This window comes from Lithobates pipiens, unplaced genomic scaffold (assembly GCF_037356315.1).
Source record: "Lithobates pipiens isolate NorthernLeopardFrog02 unplaced genomic scaffold, aLitPip1_a1.2 Scaffold_18, whole genome shotgun sequence".
Lineage (NCBI taxonomy): Eukaryota > Metazoa > Chordata > Amphibia > Anura > Ranidae > Lithobates > Lithobates pipiens.
The window spans coordinates 488,308,830-488,334,999 of NW_027507758.1; the positions used below are offsets into that span (position 1 = coordinate 488,308,830).

The 26,170-nt window shown below is 43.3% G+C and overlaps 1 protein-coding gene across 5 annotated transcripts in view; it reads right to left on the bottom strand.

Annotated features, from left to right (window-relative positions):
- Positions 1–11,768: 11,768 nt before the first annotated feature.
- Positions 11,769–26,170, bottom strand: part of MFF (mitochondrial fission factor) — a 45,784-nt gene continuing 31,382 nt past the window's right edge. For 2 of the 5 annotated variants that reach the window (XM_077488529.1, XM_077488528.1), the window contains 4 exons: positions 17,259–17,417; positions 17,006–17,065; positions 16,144–16,228; positions 11,769–15,364 (listed from right to left, as the gene is read on the bottom strand). In XM_077488529.1, the coding sequence (XP_077344655.1) occupies positions 15,233–15,364; positions 16,144–16,228; positions 17,006–17,065; positions 17,259–17,417 (436 nt within the window). In that variant the 3' untranslated portion in view covers positions 11,769–15,232. The remainder of the gene's footprint in view (positions 15,365–16,143; positions 16,229–17,005; positions 17,066–17,258; positions 17,418–26,170) is intronic. The other 3 variants (XM_077488530.1, XM_077488531.1, XM_077488532.1) reach the window with 3 other exon arrangements.

The window sequence follows — 26,170 nt, forward strand, 5'->3', positions numbered from 1 at the left end:
GAACATCAACTTCCGCCCAGAGCCGAGACACATCCGTTCCACCCCACCAGGGTTCCCAGTGTGCAGAGCGTCTGGCTAAGCCGCAACTCTAACAGCTGCTTTCTTGGGTTATGTTAGAAGGTTCAGGATACAATAGAAATATGCTGAGGAGAGAGACATTGCTGACCTGATGGAAATCCTGGGCGTCTTATGATCATGCCAATCCTCTGACTTAGGAGACACCAAGGTCCCCATTACAACAGATGTACATGACTCCCAACTATCCCTGATTTCCAGAGACCGTCCCCGATTTCCAGAGACTGTCCCTGATTCGGAACAATGTCCCTTTGTCCTCCTCATTTTGGTCTGATTTTTCTAGTTCTATATAAAATGCACTTTTTATCTTTCAAACAGTGTTTCCTGGTGCTAAACCTTTCATCCAATTTCTAAATTGCTGCATTTGTACATTTTAAAAGCCGATATAAAAGAATAGCAGTGGTAAAAAAAAAAAAGCCCTTGTGGATTTAATTAACCTTTTTTTGGTTAATGCTCCTTTAAGGGGGTGTGGCAGGGGCGTGGTCCTATACCTACATACATTTGTTAGTAGGTATCCCTCACTCCCATCTCAAAATGTTGGGAGGTATTGAGGAGACCCTGGCTCTTATTTTCAGCGCAGTCCCAACACAGACTTCATTCACTACATATACACACTACATATGCCTATGTGGCCATGTTTACCCTCCTGGGGATCGCAGGTGTTCTCGCTATCATAGGATTGCCACCTGTCCGGGACTCACCCAGACAGTCCAGGTTTTGAATCATGTGTCCGGGTTCCAGTCCACCTGGAACCCGGACACATTATTCAGACAGGAATGTGTCTCGGAATAAGGCTTGACAGGAGGGTGAGGGGACACTATGTGCGCCATATTATTTTTTTTTTTTGGAGTGCCCAAATGTGTCCCAGGTCTGTTCCAATCCTTTACTGTATACTAAAACAAAAAAAATAATTTACTGTGCGGCACTAAAGGGTTTGGGTTTGACTTTAAGAAAAAGTGTCAACCCTAAGGCAATCCCATTAGGCTGCATTCACACCTCTCCAATACGTCATATTTTTAACTTTTTTGTTGTATGACAGCATAGGGCAGCCTATTCAAACAAATGGGCTGCCCTATGAGCACCAAAGTAACTCTTGCACCCTTTTCCAGCACTGAACCAAGTGCGGTTTGCATTACATTTGGGGTACCATTAAGAAATAATGGCTCCGTAAGCATGATGCACATTTCACCATGTGTTTTGCATGTTTCCATAAACATGGGCAGAAAGGCGTGTTTCTTCCCGCGTTCACAGAACAATTAGGTGTGAAAGCGTGTTCCCGGGTTTGACAGCCCATTAATTTCAATAGGCTGCCAAATGTCCTAGCATGCAGAAAACGTAGTGTGCGCATTTTCAGATTGCCCTACACCAAACCGTATGGCGCTGCATTACCATGCAGTTTGGTGGCCACAAATGTGCTGCATTTGTGAGATGCGTATGCGGTGCCATTAACAATTACTTGGCACCCATCGCATCATCTAGCAAGGGCAGTACATTAATGCACAGTAAACATGCACAGAACACACCTTTCTCACACCATGTTCCAATGCAGGCAGGTCCTAAATGTAAATAAGTATACAGCTGCTGCTCCTAATTTGACATCTGTGTGGCTGCACAGCCACAGTTATTACTAAGGACTAACGTCCGAAATGCATAGGCTGTTTTACAGCTTGGTACAGGTTTACTTATTAAAGAAATACTATTTTGGATGCCATCTTGAATTTTGACCATCCCTTTTCTTACTGGTACGGTGGAGGTGTCAGCAGCCTCAAGGTCTGCGCACCGCTCTGAGCTTCTATGTGGGAAGGTTGTTGTGCCTATACACCTGTCTTTCTTGAGTGTGAGTTTTGGGACACCCACACAGATATCAAATTGGGAGTAGCAATCGTATCCATGTGTCCCAACTGGCATGAATGGGTACAAATACACCCCACGTGAACAAGGCCTAAATTACATGGACATGAATGAGGCTCAATAAACATTGTTTGCATGTAAATGCTTGTGCAACTTTTACATGCATTTTAAAGGTACCACTGCCTTATTGGACATTGCTGCTGCTCCTCAGCTGATGTGTCAGTTGCCACCATGGTGTTGCTCTGGTGTGTGCCAAAAAAGTACATTTTGTTCAGGGCAGCGGGTTGTGACGCAAAACACCACTTCACAACGCTGTCATATTAAATATATCCCTACTGCAGTGTCACTGATTACATTTAACAAAGTTCTGTGAAAATACAAAGTAAACAATGTGATGGGATCACTGGTGTGAATGGGTCCTGGTCTGGCGTTCACCTCTGACTTTCCTGTCTGTGTACTTGCTCCAGATGGGCAATTGAGAAAATATGGTGAGACAGCCAGGCAGCCAGCATTTTCAGACGCATGCTAGCAATTTCAGCCTACCTGGATCCACAGGTTTTGCAGCTGATGGCTTACTGTAGTACTATAGTTATTTCTCATGGTGTGAGCATCAAGCAGAAAGAAGGGACATATACTAATTTCCTGCAGATTCTCCTGAGGTTTTATATCTCAGACCCCTCACCATTTTTGATGCCCATCTCTGGACCTGTTCTATTTTATCAATATTTTTTTTTTTTTTTTGAGATCTCCAGAACTATTCTAAATGTGGTCTAATTTTAGGAAACTCCTTCCTCCTCGTTTTTGTCGACCAGGGTAATTTCAGAGGTTGCAGGGATCCCTTGAGCAATTCCCACCTGTCAAAAAAGTGACAATCGATCCCAATGATTTTTTATAAGGCTAAAGGGAATTATTCCCACTGACCACCACCATAAGGAACATTCTTTCCACTGACCACCAATATAAGGCTGGTTTCACACAGGCTTTGTCCGTAGTCTGCATCCACCAGCTCAGCAGGGGATCTCCCCAATGAGCAAGCAGATGACAGGTTCTTGTCCGCTCCGCTAGGCAGAGCAGACAGGGACACAGCCCAGCTGTTCTCTATGGGGCTGTCAGATGGAAACGGACCGCCTGTCCATTTCCATCCATCAGATTGAATGCCAGCAGACACATGCTAACATCTGCTGCTCCATAGAGAGCTATGGATGGTCTGATCAGGTCTGCCTGAAAAACTGACAGGCGGACCTAATCGGAGAGCCCCTGTGAAACCAACATAAGGAGCATTTTTTTTCCCCCCTGACCACCAATGCAAGAAGCCTCTTTTGCCTTTGACTACCAATGTAGGGAGCATGCTTTTCGTTGACCACCAATGAAAGGAGCATGCTTTCTGCTGGCCACCAATATAAAGAACATGCTTTCCCTTGACCACTAATGTAAGGAACAGGCTTTCCACTGACCACCAATAAAAGGAGCATGCTTTCCGCTGACCACCAATGTAAAAAACATCCTTTCCATTGACCACAGATGTAAAAAACATCCTTTCCGTTGACCACCAATGTAAGGAGCATTCTTCACACTGACCACCATTGTAAGGAGCATGCTTTCCACAGTCCTTCAATGTAAAGAACATCCTTTTCCTTGATCACCAATGTAAGGAGCATTCTTTCCATTGACCACCAACGTAATGTGTTCTTTCCCCTGGCCACCAGTGTAAGAAGTATTCTTCCCATTGATAACCAATGTAATGAGCATTCTTCCCATTGACCATCACATTAATGTGCCATGGTGAGAGAATGCAACAAAGGTATTTTTTTCAGATTTTTGTGAACACAACTAAGATATACACATACACTAGGATTTATAGGACTATTAGGCAGGACAGGTATTAGCTAGTAGCATAACAAATATCTTATCAGCATCAATCAGTAAGAAATATTCTGACTTCATAGAGAATTACCATAAAATGCTTGATTTAATTTTCTCTTCAGAAGAAATGTGCCATCTTTGTTCAGATACTATCCAGAGTCACCATCTACTTCCTGGACTGAGATGCTGGGTCAAGGAAGGGCCTGTGCCTCAGTTGACTATTGTCCTGTCTTACCCGTTTTCTCCCCTTCTTGTTTTGCAGAAATGCTGTATACCATGTCTAGAAATTTAATTTAAAACGGTATTAAACCCAAAATCAAACATTTACTATATTGCACCTTACCAATTAATGATCGCTGCATTGGTTTCCTTATTTAGGATTTCTTTCTTCTATTTCCATCTGGTGATCTGCACAGTAAGTCTGTTGTTTTTCATCAGAACAAGCTCTCTTGCAGATGTATCAGTTACAGGGATGAGACAAACCATTTACCCCTGACAGGGGTGCCTAAAACGATCAGCTTTTTTTATTTATTCACAAGAAAAACTTTATCCCAAAAGGAAAAAAACCTGATGTAACTGCTTAAAAAATATTCGCTGGCATTTGACTTCAATTTGTTAGTGTATTTTAATCAGTGATAACATTTAACACTCTCCTGTTCCAAGACTGATAATGCAAAGATGCCCCCTTATGCTCCTTTATCCAGAGTGGGGGCACTCTAATACAGGTGGTGTGTTACTGGCCAGATCGCCAGGTGAAAATAGAGGGGGAAAACATGTAACGATTTGTAAACTGCAATGTATTACATTTTTGAAGTTTAATCCTTCTTTAAATTAAACCAACAGATTTAACTATTTAAAAAAAAAAAAAAAGTTACATTTCCGGCACCTCCCGGGAATGTAACCATCACATTGGTTGCGCCCTCAACCAAACTGTCAAACCATCCAATGGCTGGTGTTATAACTGATCACATGTGCAGCATCACGGCAGTTGAAGATCAAACAGAGGCCAAGATGGTGGCTTCCTCACCTGAAAACGATAGGAGGGTTTACCTCCACTTTAAGCTCTTCTATTTGCACACTTCATGTGAGTTACTTAGCTCTTTGCCAAGCCTATCACCATTGGTAGTGCTTTCATATGTTTGTATTTTTTACCTGGTTATGTGGATGACAACTGATGATTTCACATGTGGTTATATTATAGTCTGCAATTTTTTTTTTGTGTGCATTGGCCACATTTTCCTTGCCTGCACTAAAAACATAAAGGAGAAGTATGGGAATGTAAAAATAGGTAGTACACGCTACCCTCGTACCTGTATTGCATGTCTTTCTTCCCTCGGTCCTTTAGTTTTTGCAGAATAGTCTTTTGAAGAGTCCAGAATCAGCCTCTAACGGTTCTCTCTCCATTTAAAAGTTTCTAGGGGGTGGATACAGCTCATCAGTCCAGCCCCTCCTTCACTCGGACATGTGGGTGTGTTTGGTGAAGAGGTGCACACCCAGATTGCTATCTAGAACGAGCACGCTCTTCATGTGCCTGTTTCCATGGCAGCATGTCCCCAGCTAAAACCCAGAGCAGTGACAGCGAGACACAAGCAGTGAAGTACTCACTTTTCTCCGGCTGTTATCTGCAAACTCTACTCTGCGAGACTCTAACACCTCTCACCTGGGCTTTGATGTTCCTGTGTCCTCCGAATTCCCTCCCCCTTCTCCTCATTCATTCACAGTTTTTGTCAGCGCCTCGTACACTCAATGGGAAGAGGGGAAGTGTCACTGAACACTTCTCATGTCCAGAAATGAACACAGGTAAGCTTTCTACACAAAGTTCGTTCATAAGAGGAGACATGGTAAGGAGCATAGTTACCTGCTCCCTGTGTCTGTTCTCTGAAACGAACACAGTGGTATGTGTAAAGTCCATAGGAGGTGTGACAACTCCCCCACATCTAAAGTGAAATATTCCTGTTTAGACCCTGAATATTTCCCCAGAGTATCCTTTATTGTACATAAAAAAAAATCATGACTGAAATCCTGCAGCGCCCATAAGGCATTTTAATCAGTGAAATAAGTATTTGATCCCCTATAAATCAGCAAGATTTCTGGCCCCCAGATGTCTTCTATACAGGTAATGGGCTGAGATTAGGAGCACTGTCTCTAAGACAGTGCTCCTAATCTCAGATTGTTAGCTGTATAAAAGACACCTGTCCACAGAAGAAAATAATCAGATTCCAATCTCTCCACCATGGCCAAGACCAAAGAGCTGCCCAAGGATGTAAGGGACAAGATTGTAGACCTACACAAGGCTGGATTTATGTAAGGGACAAGAAAGCACATGTGCAGCCCATCTGAAGTTTGCTAATGAACATCTGAATGATTCAGAGGAGGACTGGGTGAAAGTGTTGCGGTCAGATGAGACCAAAATCGAGCTCTTTGGCATCAACTCAACTCGCTGTGTTTGGAAGAGGAGGAATGCTGCCTATGACCCTAATGCCGCGTACACACGTAGCGGACTATCCGACGGACTTAGTCTGGCGGACTTCCCGCCAGACTGTCCGTCCGACTTTCCGAACGGGCTACTTGCCCACACACAGCACTTTTTCAGCGGACTAATACTATCCGCCCTACTTTTGAAATGAACGGACTCGCCCACACATGCGGAGGAAAGTCCGCTCTTTTCGAGCAGGTCTCCAGGTAGGCGGGGCCCCGCGAAGGAGACGTTGCTGGCCCCGGCACCTGGTATGGACTTAAAGGGGAACCCCAACGGCGAAAAAATTGGCGTGGGGGTTCCCCCCAGATCCACATCAGACCCTTGTCCGAGCACGCTACCCGGCTGGCCAGGAAAGGGAGGGACGAGCGAGCGCCCCCCCTCCTGAGCCGTACCAGGCCGTGTGCCCTCAACATGGGGGGTGCCTTGGGGAAGGGGGGGCCGCGCGGCCCTCCCACCCCAAAGCACCTTGTCCCCATGTTGATAAGGACAAGGACCTCTTTCCAAAAACTACCCTGGCCGTTGGTTGTCGGGGTCTGCGGTTGGGGGGCTTATCGGAATCCAGGAGCCCCCTTTAATAAGGGGGCCCCCGGATACCGGCCCCCCACCCTATGTGAATGAGTATGGGGTACAATGTACCCCTACCCATTCACCTGTGAAAAAAAGTACAAAAAAAACACAACACAGGGTAAAAATACTTTATTGCACAGCTCCGGGGGTCTCCCGTCTTCGGGGGTCTTCTCGCCGGACTTCCTCCGCTATCTTCTGCTAGCTCTTTTGCTAGCGGAGGAGCCCGGCTTTCTTCCTCGCCGCCGGCCTCTTCTTCCGACTTTGGGAGTCTTGTCCCCTTCTTCGGGGGTCTTGCCCCCCTCTTCGGTTCTTCTGCCGGGCCACCGCGCCTTCTTATAGCTCTTTTACAGGCGGTGGCCCGGTCTTCTGTCGCCGCCGCTTTCCGTTCTTCTCTTCAGATGTTGACTCGTCGCATCCTTCGCTCATAATGGCTCCGACGCGATGCGCGGCGACTTATATAGGGACATCACCGGATGATGTCCCCGCCCATTATGGTGTCACAGTCCCAGAGGATGCTGGGACTGTGACATCATAATAGGCGGGGACATCATCCGGTGATGTCCCTATATAAGTCGCCGCGCGCCGGTCCCCGTCATTGTGAGCGGAGGGAGCGACGAGTCAACATCTGAAGAGAAGAACGGAAAGCGGCGACGACAGAAGACCAGGCCACCGCCTGTAAAAGAGCTATAAGAAGGCGCGGTGGCCCGGCAGAAGAACCAAAGAGGGCGGCAAGACCCCCGAAGTCGGAAGAAGAGGCCGACGGCGAGGAAGAAAGCCGGGTTCCTCCGCTAGCAAAAGAGGTAGGGAAGAAGGGGGAAGAAGAGGAGAGGAGAGGGAGGAGGAGGAGGGATGAGTGTCACATGGAGGGGGGGAGGAGATCCAGAAATCAGTGATTTGGAAAATCTGCTGGAATGTGAGGCTATGAGTTGTGTGGAATATTAGATTGTCAGCAGTAGGGATCAGAGGAGGATCTGTAGCCATGGCCCTGAGTGATATCAGATGGGTCCTGATCAGTGATAGCCTGGCCCCAGCCTGTGCCCACATCCTGAGATCCCAGGGGGGCATCAAGGTCACCGAATCCCCCGGACTGACCCCCCAGGAGCTCATCGCCAAGATCCAGGACTATGACGGGCTCATCGTACGCTTGGCCACCAAGGTAAATAAAAGTGGGCAGCACAGTGGTGTAGTGGTTAGCACTTTCATCTAGCAGTAAGAAGGGTTGTTGGTTCAAATCCCAACCACGACACTACCTGCCTGGAGTTTGCATGTTCTCCCTGTGCCTGTGTGGGTTTCCTCCGGGTACTCCGGTTTCCTCCCACACTCCAAAGACATGCAGGTAGGCTAATTGGCTTCTGTACAAGATTGGCCCCTAGTATATGAATGGGGATCTTGGATTGTGGGCTCCTTACACATAATTGTGATTTATACACGGACATTTCAGAGACTCTTTCTACTTGTTCCACATTCTTTTTATAATTTTTATTTTCACATTTTTTTGGATATTTGTTTTTTGCTTTATAATTGTATACAGCAAATATTAGTTTGCATGGTGTGCGGATTAGTTCACATTGATATTGTTTATTGATTATATGCATCTGTAATACTGGCAGTAAATATGCCACATTTTTAAAGCGCTACACTTTTTCATAATATTCACTATGTCACATTCCATACCTTGATGTTGTGTTAGCTGCTGTTTGTATATTGTTTATATATAAGAATAGCGCAGTGTTTTGTCTTTCCAAAAAAAACATAATCCTTAGTGATCGCAAGCATGATTTCTCTAGGTTGAGCCCAGGTTTCCCAGATTACCCACTGTACTGGGCACCCTTGGTTTAATCGTGCCAACGACAGACGACCTGCTGATGTAGATCAAGGTATGCCATTACCACTATACCCTGGCCTCTTAGTCTTGCTAGTACTGGTGCCAGAACTTTTGTAAATACCCAGGGAGTGGTGGCTAAACCGAAGGGCAAGGCCGCAAACTGAAAGTGGCACTGTTCCACCACAAAAATCAGAAATTTCCGATGAGCTAGGAAAATTGGCACATATGCATCTTGGATGTCTATTGATGCTAAAATTTCTCCTCCACGTAGGGTGGATATGACTGACTCCATGTGACAGGAGCGGATGTTTAGGAAGGGATTCAGATTTTTGAGATCTAAAAATGGGTCTGACATCTCCAATCGGTTTAGTTACCGTGAAGAGATTTGAATAAAACCACAAACCCTGCTTCTTCTGAGGGGGTCTCTGATTACACAAGACATCAATCCATCCTAGGCTGTGAGTGTCCGGGCATGCAGGCTCGAGGCTTTCAAACCTTCCAAGCCTCATCCGCCCATCCCAAGGGGCGGCGGGGCACATGCAGTACCCGGCCTTGGTCTGCTGGCGAGTGGGTTCCCCTTTGCCTCAGTGGCACTTTGGATGGATCTGGTCTGTGGAGGCCGTTTAAATCCAGTAAGGATCCCTCCAGTGGAGCTCTTCAGAGCACATCTTCACTCGTGACCAACACCTTAGACACTGGCGAAAAAACTGAGGTGCTCCGGGTATGGGAGGGTTTATATAGGGAGTGAACTTCCTGTCTTGGGTGTGCCAGTGTCCATCACCTGAAGGTGGCCTATTACTATGCTGCTCTGTGTCCCATGATGTACGATAAAGAAATAAACCTTGTAAAAGCGGCACTCAATAGTCCCAATTGATGTAAATGAGTCATTGATTGACATCAATTCAGAGGGAGGAGGGTACGTGTTGATGTCACCATGCTGTTCAGAACCCAGAGGACGGGGGCTTGTTTAGTTTTTAGCCGGCCGGCTATGCGAATTTGAAACCTATGTAAGTGCAATACTTTTTCTTATCTAATAAAGTGAGACAGTATGGCCAGTTTTTCTCTTTGGGTCCTCTTCTGAATGGGATGTGAATGGATTCAATAGCGTTTGCGGCTTTGTGCAGCCATCCGTCTTGGGGCCAACATTCCATATGAGCATCTGTTCAAGTTAAAGGCCTTGGCTGGGCTATAGCCATACGCCTGTTTTTCTTAAGGTGGCGGTGAACTGAATTGCTGTGAATCACTGAGAAAAGGCTCCTCTCATATCATCCTCTTATACAAGGCTACCTTATCTATGCTGCCAATCAATGAGTCATTTACATCAATTGGGACTATTTAGTGAGGCTTTTCCAATTTTCATCTGTTTTATTGTGTTATCCCACATTAAGCTGCTGCTTTTTTAAATTTTTATTATAATTATTCACTTAATATCATATTTGTTGGTACATTAGCACAGTTTTAGCCCTATTGAAAATAAACCTACCATTAAAATTATACACTGATCATTTCTTCTTCATTAAGTAAATGTACAAAATTAGCAGGGGATCAAATACTTTTTTCCCTAACTGTACCTGGCAGAGCACAGTGCCGTGTCTGGGCATGTGCTCTCATTAAGACTGCCTCCTGGGAACATGTGACCTGGCAATCTCAGTAGGCAGATGGGGTACATACGTAATTCTCACTTCGGCAATAAAGTAGAAAGTGATGCTCTTCAGCACAAATACTGCACTACACTTCAACAAGATTAAAATGTGTCCCAGTTTCTGTAACAATGTGGGGAAAGGAATCAAATGGGAACTGGTTCATGTAATGGGTGAAAAAAAATCTAATTCTAGGTCCACTTTTTTACTGTTAAAGCGGAGGTCCACCCTAAAGTGGACCTTCCGCTCATCGGAACCCTCCCCCCCTCCGGCGCCACAATTGGCACCTTTCAGGGGGGAGGGGGGTGCAGATACCTGTACAGTACAGGTATCTGCACCCACTTCCGGGATAGCTCTCTGCGGAAAGGGGCGTTGATTACGCCCCTTTCCGCAAGTGCCCGCCCCTTTCCGCAAGTGCCCCGCTGCCTGCTGGGAAACACACAGATCCCAGAGGCAGCGGGGACCGTCCTTATTGCGCAGCACAACTTGCGCATGCGCAGTAGGGAACCGGGAAATGAAGCCGAAAGGCTCCATTTCCTGATTCCCATACCCAAGATGGCGGCGGCAGGACCCGAGAGACGATCTAGAGATCGGCTTCGGGTGCCAACATCGCGGGCGCGCTGGACAGGTAAGTGTCACTATTTTAAAAGTCAGCAGCTGCAGTATTTGTAGCTGCTGGCTTTAAAAAAAAAAAAAAAAAACGCGGAGTCCCGGCGGACTCCCGCTTTAAGTGAAATTGTAGTCTGTTATTTTTTTCCTTGAGAGAAGGGTTGGAAATATTTCCTTTATTATTTGGGGAAGTGTTTATTTTTGTTCTGCCAGCCATAGAACCAATTGGGCAAATACATGGAAAATGGTTTATTGTAGAAAAATGTAAAGTAATGCATTTGGGTGGCAAAAATATGAATGCAATCTACTCGCTAGGGGGTGAACCTCTGGGGAATCTAGGATGGAAAAGGATCTTGAGGTCCTAATAGATGATAGGCTCAGCAATGGCATGCAAAGCCAAGCTGCTGTGAGCAAAGCAAACAGAATATTGGCATGCATTAAAAAGGGATTAACTCCAGAGATAAAGCGATAATTCTCCCGCTCTACAAGACTCTGGTCCGGCCTCACCTGGAGTATGCTGTCCAGTTCTGGGCACCGGTCCTCAGGAAGGATGTATACAACGCTCCTGTACCGCCCCAAAGATGCTGCTTGCAGGACTTTTCCTGTCCTGCAAGTGCACCGCCCCCGTTTGTGAAAGCACTCTGGCTTTCACATTGGGGCTGCAGAAAAGGCAGTTTACAGGTGCCATTTTTAGCGCAAAAATGCCTGTAAAGCGCCTCAGTGTGAAAGGGGTCCTAAAGTCATAGATTCTAAAACAGCATTCTTAACAGCCCTCGAGACATGCTAACCATTTACCATTATAACAAGTGAAACTACAGTATATATGCACACTGCTCACAGTGAAGTAAGAACGCAAATAAACAGTGTTTTTTACATTTTATTTGACTAGTGTATAGTTACATCAACTTTTGTTGAAGTATATGTACTTTTGACAAGCAGGACATAAAAAAAATGTATTAAAACATATAGAGCACACAATCAAAACAAGAAGATAAATAAGTTATAAAAGTATTGTACACAAAATGCTTCAGGAACTTAAGTACTTCACACCGAAACTAAGACCCAGCGTGCATTGCATTTAATGTGTTGCCTGGTGCATAAACAAAAAAAAAAAAAGGAGACCTCTGAATGTATGTATGGGCATGTCGACATTTTATTCTGGGTTTTGCCATGTTTTCATTTTCATCAAACAGCCTGCAAGACACATTAATATACTATATAATATAATCTACTATCGCTATTTTAAACCTCTAAAAAAAAAAAAAAATCTTCATACTTACAAACCTTCGCTAATCCGTTGTACAGCATTTTTACATGCCTCTAGTGTGTAGTGACCTGAATGAGGCCAAATCTCATGTGATAGGGCTAGTTTGTCACTTACACTATGCGATGTCCAAGGGCGCCTGATAAAATGGGGGACATGATGTGACACCATTTCATAACATGAGTAAACTATCTATGGGACCTCTTCTGACACAGAAAATCATGTGATATAGCTAAATTGGCCTAAATTATGTAGTGTGTTTGGTTACTTGGAGCAAACAAAACACTGAAGATAGATATTATATCTAAACCTATAGGCATTATTATGCCAGTATGTGCGCCCAATTTTTTTTTTTTTTTTTTTTTTTTTCACAATGTTGTCACAAGCACTATCTTGTTTGCTAATTTATTTGCTGGAAAATAAGGGACTTCCTTAAAACCTGTACCGATGCTGAGGACCAAGAGAAGATATTGTTTGTTGCGTTTTTTCCCCCCTAGAATTCAAGTCTCTCACTTCATTCTTAAGCGTAATGGATGCCTGTGCTGAAATTGTAGGCTGCCAATGGTGCCTTCCTCCTCTAAATGCTGTAGGACTGGCTGTCTGAGTTACTAAAACAGAGCAAGCATATACAGTGAGTGAAATTTAATTAAAGTAAGAACTCCGAATCCATATACTTGTTCTAAGTCGGTGCCTAAAAGTATTAAAGCTTATGTCAAAAATTATTTAAAAAAAAAATGCAGAAGTGACAGCTTATGTATTGTCACAGTAGAGGTTTCCTTTCATTAAACCTAGCTTTCAATAAAACACAGTATGGGCAGAAGAACTGAATTAAATTGAGTTTTACTCCTCAGTGTTCACATTTGGTAGCTCGAGCCTTGCGTCTTCTTTGCGTCTTTCGTTGGAATATACACTTTAATTATATTTTTGAAACATAAGTTACAGCACACCACACAGACCATCTAGTGAATGCACAAAAAGGCATTAGGCACAAACATCACTAGTGTACAGTGGTACAAATGTACAAATATAAACACTTTTCCAGTAGATTCTTGCAATGAGTGGTACATATCTCCACAGCTAAGCGGGAAAACTACTGTTCCCTTTCCAGTGTCCGTTCAAACATGTCTATGGAACCAGCTTGTTGTGGCATAAACATTTTCTCTCATTTTATAGTGGCAATATAATTCATGTGAATTTTGAAATCTGAACTAATAAAAGCGGCAAAAGCTAGAAATATTTACATTACAGAGTCCTTTATAAAGATAATTACATTGTACCCAAGCAATTTTTTTTTAAATCAATCCAACCTAAAGTGGTTTGTTTTGTTTTGAATTTGACTGGTTGGAACATATATAAAGTCTTGAAAGGAAATTTTTCAGAAAAAGAAACAAAAAAACGCACCTGCAAGATGCCATTCCATTACTCCCATGCCATGCCATGCCATATATGTCCCATATATTCCAGCCACGTCACTGACCTTAAAACTAGTATTCAAACTAGTGGCCAGGGGCAGCTTCCAGCTGAGCCTCAAGTGTATGTAAAGCCAAAACATTTGGGCATGGTCAGACACCAAGTCAGTTTTTTTGCTGCATGTGTCCTCTTGCAGAGGTCTCCCTTCACTTTTTGTTCCAAAGGCACAGCAGGAAGGAAAAAGGTATCTAGAAACCTACAGGATATCTCATCTAAGACAAAATTCACTGAATATGGTTTCCCCATTCGAATATTATCCCCCGTGGCCTGTTCCAGTTACAACTAAAATATTTTGTACTTTCTATACCTGAGGCAATGGTTTTCAGGACCAATAGGAACACAGATAGCAATACAAAAAAGAAAAAAGAAAAAAAAAGAAGGATAGGGGTACTAACCTTTTTTTTTATACTCTATCCAAAAAAATACTACTTTGAAGATGAACTCCAGGCAACTCACTAAATACCAGCTATAATACACATATGGGAGATGTTTCACTTTCCAAAGGATTTACAATTTTGTCTATGCAGTCCCGAGATTTATGTAGTCCTCCCAGATTGCATTACATTTTTTTACTGCTGTTCAGCAAAACAGCAAGGTTACTTCCCTGCTCCAAGCCTGTATTTGGTCAGTAAAGGAACAAACTGGTGAGCTCTCTATTCTCTCGCACAGTATTTGTGTTCCTTGTCAGAAAAAGTGCATGCAGCAATTCCTGATTAGCTAAGAGTACTGAGTTTGTACCTCTCACAGTCAGAATGTTGCTATACCAATGTTTAAAAAGCCAATATCAAGAAGTTTAAGATGCTTACATTAGTTGCATTTAATAAACATGTGCATTTTAAACAGTGTATATACCTGGAGTTCATATTAAAATATAGATGTTTTAGCTTTGCAACAGATTCCCTATAGTTTTTTAAAGGACTGTGCCAGGGAGATGCTCACTTGGCAGCCATTCTGTCACATGCAGCTTGCTAGGTTCCATAAAGGAACATATGGAGATTCAAGCAGGCAAAAGTAACAGTGCTATTCATTGTAAAGCAAAATTCGAACAGTGCCAGGACTCTGCTAGGGAGAGAGCTCACTTTGCTGGAGTCCTAGAAAACCTCAACAGTCCAAAAGGGTATTGGACCATACCCCAGTAGACCCAAACTGCAGCATTACACTTTAGGTTGAGTTGCTCTACAACGCTAAATGCCCATTTCACTTTTTTTCTTCAGCTTATCACAAAAATCCACAAGACAAGGCCTTTATACTCTTACAGGTCAGGAATGATTGTAGCATGCCATATATAAAAATTAAGTCTTGTTCTCAGTGATGAAACAGACCCTTCTTGAGAATGAATATATGTAGTTTACTTGAATTCTATCACAGTCGGAGTTGCATGCACACTATGCAAGCCAGCTGGGTTTCAGGGAGTTAAACCAGGAGCAAGAATGCAGTGTTTTTAGCTAGATTCCTGCTGCTGGCAAAAAAAATAATTGTGCCACGAACCTGGATCTGCATTATCCAAGACAGTTTTTTTTCAGGTTTGGTAGTTCTCTTTGTGTTTCTCTGTATGGCCAGCTCCTCACAGGTGACAACTAGGGATGTTTTTAACGTCTAAACCAGAACCAACTGTTCAGTAGCCAAAAGGCCACTGTGATGGAGTACATGACCATCTCTCTCCTAACTCGTTCCTTGTTCTCCTCTTCCAAAAGTAGAAGCCGTCTGTTCAGCTTGATAATCTATAGATCAGGAAATTAAATAAAACCTAATTTAAATGTTATGTACAAAAATACAATGCACACATCCCTTGCAAATCAAACATTTCCAATTTTTATTTTAGGTTACCCCGCAAAAAACAAGGAAACTACAACACAAGCCATAATGACATCATTCATCCAGCCAGCCATATGTTTGAACCTCAATATTGGTAGCCTGGTGCTCTCATGCACCTTTTATTCACTGAGTGGAAGCAAATTATAGCACTTGGAAAGTTATTTTTTGTCTTTTCACTTCCCAATTCAAGTGCGAGTCCACATCTAGCAGTTACACAGGACTGTGGTTTTACATAAAGATTCTTACCATGCTGGTCGCCCAAAGCCTTTGGAAACAGGTCTGCCAGTGCCTAGGCAGCACAAAGCCACTGTTTCCACTCTCCTTATCTGCCCGGACACGGATTGGTTGCTTCTGACATAATGTTTATGGATAGGAGGCAGGTGATATTAGAGGTACCTATACTCAGTCAAGGCGGGCAGAGTAACAAAAAAAGTACTCAGTCGGTCACCAGGGCATCTGACGGAGACTTAGCGGAACCAGTACAGTAAGCATGATTATGTGCAAGCCTGGATTAATTCAACTACTAAAAATTCACGATAAATGTGCACTTACGTGTGCCTGCATAGAATAGGAAAGCGATAAAATACAATTTATAATTGAAGATAAGCATTACACTTTACTAAACATTACAAACCAAAGGCAGTGGAAACATGGAAAATGCACCAAAACTATGGTAGGCAAGTACCTGTCTTCTAAGTGAAGCTGCATCCACTAAAGTCAGGTCATCTGGAGTCCCATCCATAGTAGAATCTAATGATGCAACTGCATACCTACAGAAGCGACAGTACACATGGGTATAAGTGACCATTTACAATTCTGCTTTGCATGAAAAGAAACAATATATTGTAGCAGATTAAGATGGCGTGTCACAAAATGATACTGAGTGTAGTAAAACGCATGTATGACATAACACTTACAAAAAACCTACTTGGTGAAACCGATTTTATTTTGTGGGGGAAAACAAGCTGTGGAATCCTGATGCAAGGCAGTTAACTCTAAGCATGTGAAAAATGCAATAGTATCAAGGATATGAAAGGGTCAGTCCAAACAAAAACTTAGATATTAGGCAATAGCAGGTTGGTGGAATCATTGACTAGCTTCTTCTAGATCTTAGATATGCAGGAAAAGACCCCTATTCCTGGCTTCACCTACAGCCACAACAAGGAAGTCTGTTGGAATGTACCATTTATTATACATTACAGAGAACACAGATGTGTACAACTCCCCTTACCACTACAGCATGAGTGAGATTCTTTACAGTTGCGAAAATATAAGAAATAAAAGACAACAGTGAGTCTTTCAGGCTAGCAGAATTTAACAATAACAAAAATATCTGTTTTTGTGAGTGACCCTTCAATACCCCAAAATGCAAAGAAATAATAACTTCGATCAAATCGCCAACTTTTTTAGGTTTGTTTTATGAGGTGATTAAAAAAATGCAAGACAAAAGCAGCACTTAAAATCACAAACAGCAGAATTTTTTGCTGCTAAACAATCCAGATTAAGCTTGTTAGTCAACACACTGGCAGGAATTACACTCAAATTACCTGGTATTATCATGATGGGGAGCAGGAACAGAGGCAGAAGACCCTCCACGCAAGACTGGCCTGGAGTGTTCAGGAAGGGAAACAAAGGACAGAAGAGGAAGGCGTGAAGACAAGAAGGGCTGGAAACATGTAGTCACTCAACGATTGTACATGTATAGGAATCACAAGGGTCTACACTGATATATTAATTATTGCAAGCACTGCATGTTTGGGCAGTAGGGGTATTAGGAGAGAGAAGAGGGGAGACATTCACCTGCGGTTGTCATCCAGCACATCAAGGACCTGCTGATAAGCCCTGCGGGTGGAGGTCTGGATGAGCGACAGAATGCCACGGGCAGAGAAAAGATCTGCTCCATCTGCAGGGGGTGAGGGAGCAGGGCACGGGCGGCCTGTGGGGGCAGGTGGAGTCGGGCTGACCGGAGGAGAGTAGCAAAGAGAAACACAGAGGTCAGACTGTGTGTGACAGTGAGTGGCGGTCACATTAAAAAATCAAAAAGAAAAATCACTATAAGGATAGGCAATAGTGGTGGGTGAGAAGGAAGGATATTATGAAAGAAGTATGGACAGAGAAGAGTAAATAAAAAGTGACAGAGTTATAGAGAGAATAGTAATACAGATAAGTGTGGCTAAAATAAAAAGGAGAGCAAGGCTCACAAAAAAGGAAACAAGGCCACTAAAAACTTAAATATAAGGCATTGAGAGGAGCTGGGCAACACTTAATTCATGCACTCACCAAGGAATACTAAAGCTAGCAGTGCCGTGCAATGGATACAACACAAGGAAAAGGCAGGCAACAAGAGTACTTTGCCAATAATGGTTGTGATCTCCTAAAAGGTCCATGTTTCCACCTAGAATTCCCTAAATTAAAGTCACAGTACAGGTAATGATTAGGAATAGCAATGAGCTAGGTGTGTTCAGACACAAGTCCCTACCCACCTAATTTATCCCGCCAGGAAGCTGTCATAGTCAACAACCTGTCATAAGTGATGGAGGCATTCCCCGCCCCACAGCGGCACGTATACATGGCTGCAGGGCGGGGAATGCCTCCATCACCTATGACAGGTTGTTCACTATGACAGCTTCCTGGCGGGATAGCTTAGGCAGATTTGGACTTGTGTTAAAACAAGCCTGAGCTCTTCCCTAGTAAAAGGAACAGACCTTTGAGGATATCACTTCATAAAAGTTAAGTGCTGCTCAGTTCAACACAAAATATATACATTTATACAGACATAGTCATGGAGCAAAGGGTTAGATTCAACCGTGACCGAGCAGTCAGCTGAACAGGAAATACTGGCCTCGCTGTGCATGCCGAGTGTTTTGGCACTGTGCATACCCACCAAGCCAAGCACGGCAGGCTGGTGCTGGCTCCACCAAGACAACAGGAAAAAAAAAAAATTCACTTACAGCTGAACACCAGGCAACCCTGTTAAATACACAGCAGAGATACATATATGCAAACTATATAGCCTGCCCAAGGTTTTGCAATTTGGTTCTGGCAATCTTGTATTTCCCCCACCCTGCCAGACAGCATAGAAAATAAGGCAATACTATTATTTCCCAATTTAACCTCCAATGTCATCGCTCTTTGCTCAATGAACAATATCATTATGCTGCCGATTTACACCCCAGTTAGGCAAATGATACAGAAAGCCGGAAGGTCGTTTGGTGTGGCAGATAATAAGAAAAGACTAGAACAGAATCACAAATCCTCTGGCAGGTAAAACAGTTCACATGCATGTGTCTGCCTGGAGTTCCATTGTTTTTATGTAGCCCTGAATTTCAGTCTGCTACGTTGTTTAAAGGTTCCTTCCAAACAGAACTGATATTTCAATGTTATGTGGACATTGGCTGGTTGAACAGCTTTGTTATCAACCATGAACCCCCATATTTTGTGTGTTAGCTTATGGTGCTGAGACTCTGGCACATTAATTCTCAGTACAAGTCTCTTGCTACAAAAAAACTAGAAGAAAAACAGAAAGTTTCATATATGTCTCTGATATCTAAGGTATACCAAACTGAAGCAGACAGTAAACTCTTAGCCGAATTCCTAAAATGAGAGAAACACACAAATCTTCTCTGGGTGATCTATGTACATTGCATGGATTTTAAACAAACTACAAACAAACTTTGTAGCAGAGTCCTACCTGTTTCTGTTTTTAAGAAAAAGCTGCATGTTCCCCTAATTTACGGATTCCTTTAAGTAGTATTAAATGTACGGAAAAAAAAAAAAAAAAAAAAAGGGAACAATGCTGACAGGCAGGTTTTTTTTTTTTTTTTTTACGACAGAAGAAAACCTATTAAAAAAAAGTTAAGCAACAGTAGAAATGCTTACTATGGCAGCTTTAAGAAGGATTATAAAATGAAAACCAGTAGGAAAGCCCCATAATACAAAAAGAGAAATCACTAAACCTGTCAAAGCTTTATACAGGTGCCGCTCATAAAATTTGAATATTAAAAAGTTAATTTATTTCAGTAACTCAATTCAAAAAGTGAAATGCATATAATTTATATGGATGCGTTGCACACAAAGTGATATATTTTAAGCATTTCTTTCTGTTAATTTTGATGATTATGGCTTATAGCTAATGAAAACCCAAAATCCAGTATCTCAGAAAATGAGATTATTACATAAGACCAATAAAAAAAAAAAAGAAGATTTTTCATACAGAATTGTTGGCTTACTGAAAAGTGTCCATGTACAGTATAGTATGGACTCAGAACTTGGTTGGGTCTCCTTTTGCATGAATTGCTGCATCCAATGTAGTGTGGCATGGAGGCGATCAGCCTGTGACACTGCTGAGGTATTATGGAAGCCAAGGTTGCTTTGATAGTGGCCTTCAGCTTGTCTGCATTGTTGGGTCTGGTGTCTCATCTTCCTCTTGACAATACCCCACAGGTTCTCTATGGGGTTTAGGTCAGATGAGTTTGCTGGTCAATCAAACACAGCGATACCATGATCAATAAACCAGGTATCGGTACTTTTGGCAGTGTGGGCAGGTGCCAAGTCCTACTGGAAGATGAAATCAGCATCTCCATAAAGCTGGTCTGCAGAGGGAAGCATAAAGTGTTCTAAAATTTCCTGGTAGAGGGCTGCGATGACCTTGGACTTGATAAAACACAGTGGACCAACACCAGCAGATGACATGGCTCCCCAAATAATCACTGACTGTGGAAACGTCACACTGAACCTCATGCAACTTGGATTCTGTGCCTCTCCACTCTTCCTCCAGACTCTGGGACCTTTATTTCCAAATGAAATGCAAGTATTTTCACAGTCAGTGATAATTTGGGGAGCCATGTCATCTGCTGGTGTTGGTCCACTGTGTTTTATCAAGTCCAAGGTCAGCGCAGCCCTCTACCAGGAAATTCTAGAGCACTTCATGCTTCCCTCTACTGACCTTCTTTAATGAGTTGCTGATGTCATTTTCCAGCAGGACTTGGCACCTGTGCACACTGCCAAAATACCAATACCTGGTTTAATGATCATGGTATCACTGTGTTTGATTAGCCAGTAAACTCACCTGACCTAAACCCCATAGAGAATCTGTGGGGTATTGTCAAGAGGAAGATGAGAGACACCAGACCCAACAATACAGACAAGCAGAAGGCTGCTATCAAAGCAACCTTGGCTTCCATTACACCTCAGCAGTGCCACAGGCTGATCGTCTCCATACCACACCACATTGATGCAGTAATTCATGCAAAAGGAGCCCCGGCCAAGTATCGAGTGCATATTATACTGTACATGGACATACTTTTCAGTAAATTAAAAAAATATACAAAAAACACTGCGCTATCTCTAAGAAACCAGCCGCTAACACACTAAAAGTGGAAATTTCTAGTACAATCAATATATAAAGCGCTTTCTAGTACAATCAATATATGTAGCGCGACACTTTCTTTATATACTTTTTCAGTAAGCCAACATTTCTGTATTAAAAATCCTTTTTTTATTGGTCTTATGCAGGGGTTGACAAATTTGCTTGGAATCTAGGAGCCAGCTAAAAAAGTTAGGAGCCAGGTCCGTGACGGCGATCTGGACCTGTCCCTGGCCTGACATGGAGACGAGTGAGGGGAAGATACCCCCAAGCCCCTCACCTGTCTCCAAGTCATTGCCCATAGCTCTTAGAGGGACATTTTATTTTTTTTATTTTTTTCAAATGACAATTTTTTTTTAAATTGCATTTTAGTGTAAATATGAGGCGTGAGGTCTCTCTGACCCCCCGGATCTCATATACAAGAGGACCTGTCATGCTTTTTTCTATTACAAGGGATTTTTACATTCCTTGTAATAGGAATAAAACTGACACAATTTTTTTTTTTTTAAAAGAACAGTGAAAAAAAAAAAATAAAAGTAAAAAAAAAAAATATATATATTTTAAACGCGCCCTGTCCCGCCAAGCTTGCGTGCAGAAGCGAAAGCATATATGAAAGCGGTGTTCAAACCACACATGTGAGGTATCGCTGCGATTGGTAGAGTGAGAGCAATAATTCTAGCCCCAGACCTCCTCTGTAACTTAAAAAGTGCAACCTGTAGAATTTTTTAAACGTCGCCTATGGAGATTTTAAAGGGTAAAAGTTTGTCGCCATTCCATGAGCGGGCACAATTTTGAAGCATGACATGTTGGGTATCGATTTACTCGATGTAACATTATCTTTCACAATATAAAAAAAAATTGGGCTAACTTTACTGTTGTCTTATTTTTTTTTTTATTAAATTCATTTTCCCCAAAAAAGTGCGCTTGTAAGTCCGCTGTGCAAATACGGTGTGACAGACAGTATTGCAACGACCACCATTTTATTCTCTAGGGTGTTAGAATAAAATATATATATAATGTTTAGGGGTTCTGAGTAAAGGGAAGGAAGATAGGCTGGCAGGCAGGGGAATTAGCATTGCATCCATTAGCATTGCTGGTTGTAATTCCAACGGCCACCACAAGAGGGCGCCAGATTCCAGAAGGAACCATAGGATCGTAGAAGGCCTCAAAGCCGGGGGCTAAATTACCGGCCGGCGGCGGCGCGGCCCGACGGGATCGCGCCGGGGGGGTCCGCGGAGACAGCATACCCCCAGCTGTGCTGCCCCAGGCGCCAGGTCGCTAATTCTAGTCGCAAACGCGACCTGGCGCCCGAGTTTTGTCGAGCCCTGGTCTTATGTAATATTCAAATTTTCTGAGATACTACATTTTGAGGTTTAACTAGCTGCAAGCCATAATCATCAAAATTAAAAGAAAGGAATGCCTGAAATATATCACTCTGTGTGTGACGCATCTCCTAAACACCTGCAGCTACTGGATGAGTGTGATATATATATACACACACACACACACACACACACACACATTACACAGTATCTTAAAAAAAAAAAAAAAAAAGTACACCGCTCGCATTTTTGTAAATATTTTATTACAGCTTGTATAACAGTGTAAATTTGCTGCCCCCTCAAAATAACTTGACACACAGCCATTAATGTCTAAACCACTGGCAACAAAAGTGAGTACAACCCTAAAGGAAAATGTCCAAATTGGGCCCAAAGTGTCATTATTTTGTGTGGCCATCATTATTTTCCAGCGCTGCCTTAGCCCTCTTGAGCATGAAGTTCACCAGAGCTTCACAGGTTGCCACTGGAGTCCTCTTCCACTCCTCCATGACATTACAGAGCTGGTGGATGTTAGAGACCTTGTGCTCCTCCACCTTCCACAGATGCTCAATAGGGTTTAGGTCTGGAGACATGCTTGGCCAGTCCATCACCTTTACCCTCAGCTTGTTTAGCAGGGTAGTGGTCATCTTGGAGGTGTGTTTGGGGTCTTTATGTTGGAATACTGCCCTGTAGCCCAGTCTCCGAAGGTCACAGTACATGTTGGCATTCATGGTTCCCTCAATGAACTGTAGCTCCCCAGTGCCGGCAGCACTCATGCAGCCCCAGACCATGACACTTCCACCACCATGCTTGACTGTAGGCAAGACACACTCGTCTTTGTACTCCTCACCTCGTTGCCACCACACAAGCTTGACACCATCTGAACCAAATAAGTTTATCTTGGTCTCATCAGACCACAGGACATGGTTCCAGTAATCCATATCCTTAGTCTGCTTGTCTTCAGGAAATTTTTTGCGGGCTTTCTTGTGCATCTTTAGAAGAGACTTCCTTCTGGGATGACAGCCATGCAGACCAGTTTGATGCAGTATGCAGCGTATGGTCTGAGCACTGACAGGCTGACACCCCCCCCCCCTCCCCTCCATCAGGGGCACACCTAGAGCATTTGGCACCCGGGGCAGATCCTATATCTGGCACAACCCCCCAACTTTTACAGCCCCCCCAGCTCTGGACCCCTGCACATTACACAGCCCCCCTTTAGCTCTGAATCCCTGAACATTACACAGCCCCCCCAGCTCTGGACCCCCGCACATTACACAGCCCCCCCCCCCCAGTTCTGGACCCCTGCACATTACACAGCCTCCCCACAGCTCTGGACACCTGTGCATTACACAGCCAACCAGCTCTGGACCTCTACATATTACACAGCCCCCCCCCAGCTCTGCACACCTGCATTTTACATAACGCCCCACCCCCCCAAGCTCTGCACCCCTGCATATTACAAACTCTGTCCCTCCCCCTAGCTCTGGACCCCTGCATATTACACATATTGCCCTGCCCCCGTGTCTCCCCCCCTGCTCGGGACCAAAGCACATTACCCCTCCACCCAGCTCTGGACTCCTGCACATTACACACAGCCATAAAGATGGCATAGGCTATCTTTATGTAGAGCAACAATTCTTGTTTTCAGATTCTCAGAGAGTTCGTTGCCACGAGGTGCCATGTTGCACTTCCAGTGACCAGTGTGAGCGAGTGAGAGCGATAACACCAAAATTTAACACAACCGCTCCCCATTCACAACTGAGACCTTGTAATACTAACGAGTCACATGATACCGGGGAGGGAAAATTGCCGCACAAAATATTGTCGCTTTGGGCATTTTCACTTAGGGGTGTACTTACTTTTGTTGCCAGTGGTTTAGACATTAATGGCTGTGTGTTGAGTTATTTTGAGGGGACAGCAAATTGACACTGTTATACAAGCTGTACACTCACTACTTTACATTATAGAAAAATGGCATTTCTTCAGTGTTGTCACATGAAAAGATATAATAAAATATTTACGAAAATGTAAGGGGTGTACTCACTTTTGAGAAATACTGTTTCATTATAATATATATATATATATATATATATATATATATATATATATATATATATATATATATATATATATATTATACCACTCACTTTTTGTGAGATACTGTATGTGTGCATTATTATTTCTTTGTGCCCATAGTAGGGTCAAAAAAAAACAATAGTGGATGTTTTTTTTTTTCTTTTAATTGTCCTACCTAAACACACTAAAGCCTAGTACATACTAGTTTTTGCGGGCTCAGCTCCAGTTGGGGCCGCTGTACTAACCATCCAATGTTAGTACAGCAATCTGATATAACAAAATATTTACAAAAATGTGAGGAGTGTACTCACTTTTGAGAAATAATGTTTCATTATAATATATAATTAGTTGATGAAAAAAATGAATACACTGCACAACAAAAACGTCTACATCTACTATTTTGTATGACCTCCATGATTTGCAACGACAGCACCAAGTCTTCTATTCAACAAGTTGGCAACATATTGCAACATATATTTTTGTTCCATTCTTCAAGAATTGCCTCTTTTAGAGCCTGGATGGAGAGTGATGCTCAACTTGTCTCTTCAGAATTCCATTAGTTGTTTGATTGAGTTCAGATCAGGAGACATACTTGGCCACTGAATCACTTTCACCCTGTTCTTCTTCAGAAATGCAACAGTGGCCTTAGATGTGCGTTTTGGACGATTGTCATGTTAGAAAAGTGCACGACGACCGAGGGCACAGAGTGATGGTAGCATCTTCTCTTTCAATATAGAGCAGTGCATCTGCGAATTCATGATACCATCAATGAAATGCAGCTCCCCAACACCAGCAGCATCCATGCAGCCCCACAGAAGGACACTGCCACCACCATGTTTCAATGTAGACAGCATGCATTTTTCTTTGTACTGCTCACCTTTGCGACGCCATCAGTTCTAAAAACATTTATCTTGGTCTCATCACTACAGAGTAGAGTCCCAGTAGTAGTCTTCTTTTTCAGCTTGGGCCCTGGCAAGTTCTAGGCAGGCTTTTTTGTGCTTTAGGAGAGGCTTCCTTTGTGGACGACACACATGCATGCCATTCCTCTGCAGTGTACGCCGTATTGCGTCACGGGAAATCACCCCAGTTAGGCTTTCTACTTCTTTGGCTAACTGCAATGAACTTGCATGGCGATTTTCTTCAGCCCTTCTCATCCTCATCGTTCCTGTTGAGGTGGTAACTTTTGTAGATAGCCTGGATGTCTCTTTGAGATGGTTGCAGTTCCATCTTTGTTAAGGCTGGGTTCACACTGCTGCGGGGGGAGATCCGGATGTGATTCGCACCGCAAATCACATCCGATCTCCGTAGCGATGCGAGTTCAGCCATACAGATAGTATGGCTGAATTCGCATCGCTCCCGCAGCAAACTCGCACGGGACCCTTTTTTTGGTCCGCAACAGAATCGGATCGCATGGGGGTTCACACCATGCGATCCGATTCCTGTGCGAGTCGGCAGATCGCACTGCGATATGCGGACGGATCTGGGGGTGTCATTAACATATCATTGACACTCCCAGCCGTCCGCATAGGGCAGTGTGAACTGCCGGCGGGAGTAATGCGATGCGGGAAAACGCAGCGGATTTGCGGCGTTCCCGCATCGCAGCGGTGTGAACCCGGCCTTAATGTAACAGTATTCTGACTGATAAGTAAAGCTTGCCGATCTTCTTGTAGCCTTGACCTTTCTTGTGTAAAGAATTTATTCTTTTCTTTCTTTGTTAAGTAACACCCTTTTATAATCAACTATCTGCTGGACACCTGTTTAATGAATAATTAGACTCACCTGTAGTTGAATTCTTGCTAATTAAGATTTTTTTTTGTCTAAGGCCCCTTTTACACAGCTGTGACTTAAAAGTCACGCAATTTTGCCACAATTTCAGGGAATGCCTGTGTAAACTTGAGGTCCCTGGACCCCAACTCGCATCAAAGTCAGACCAAAGTAGTACAGGGACTACT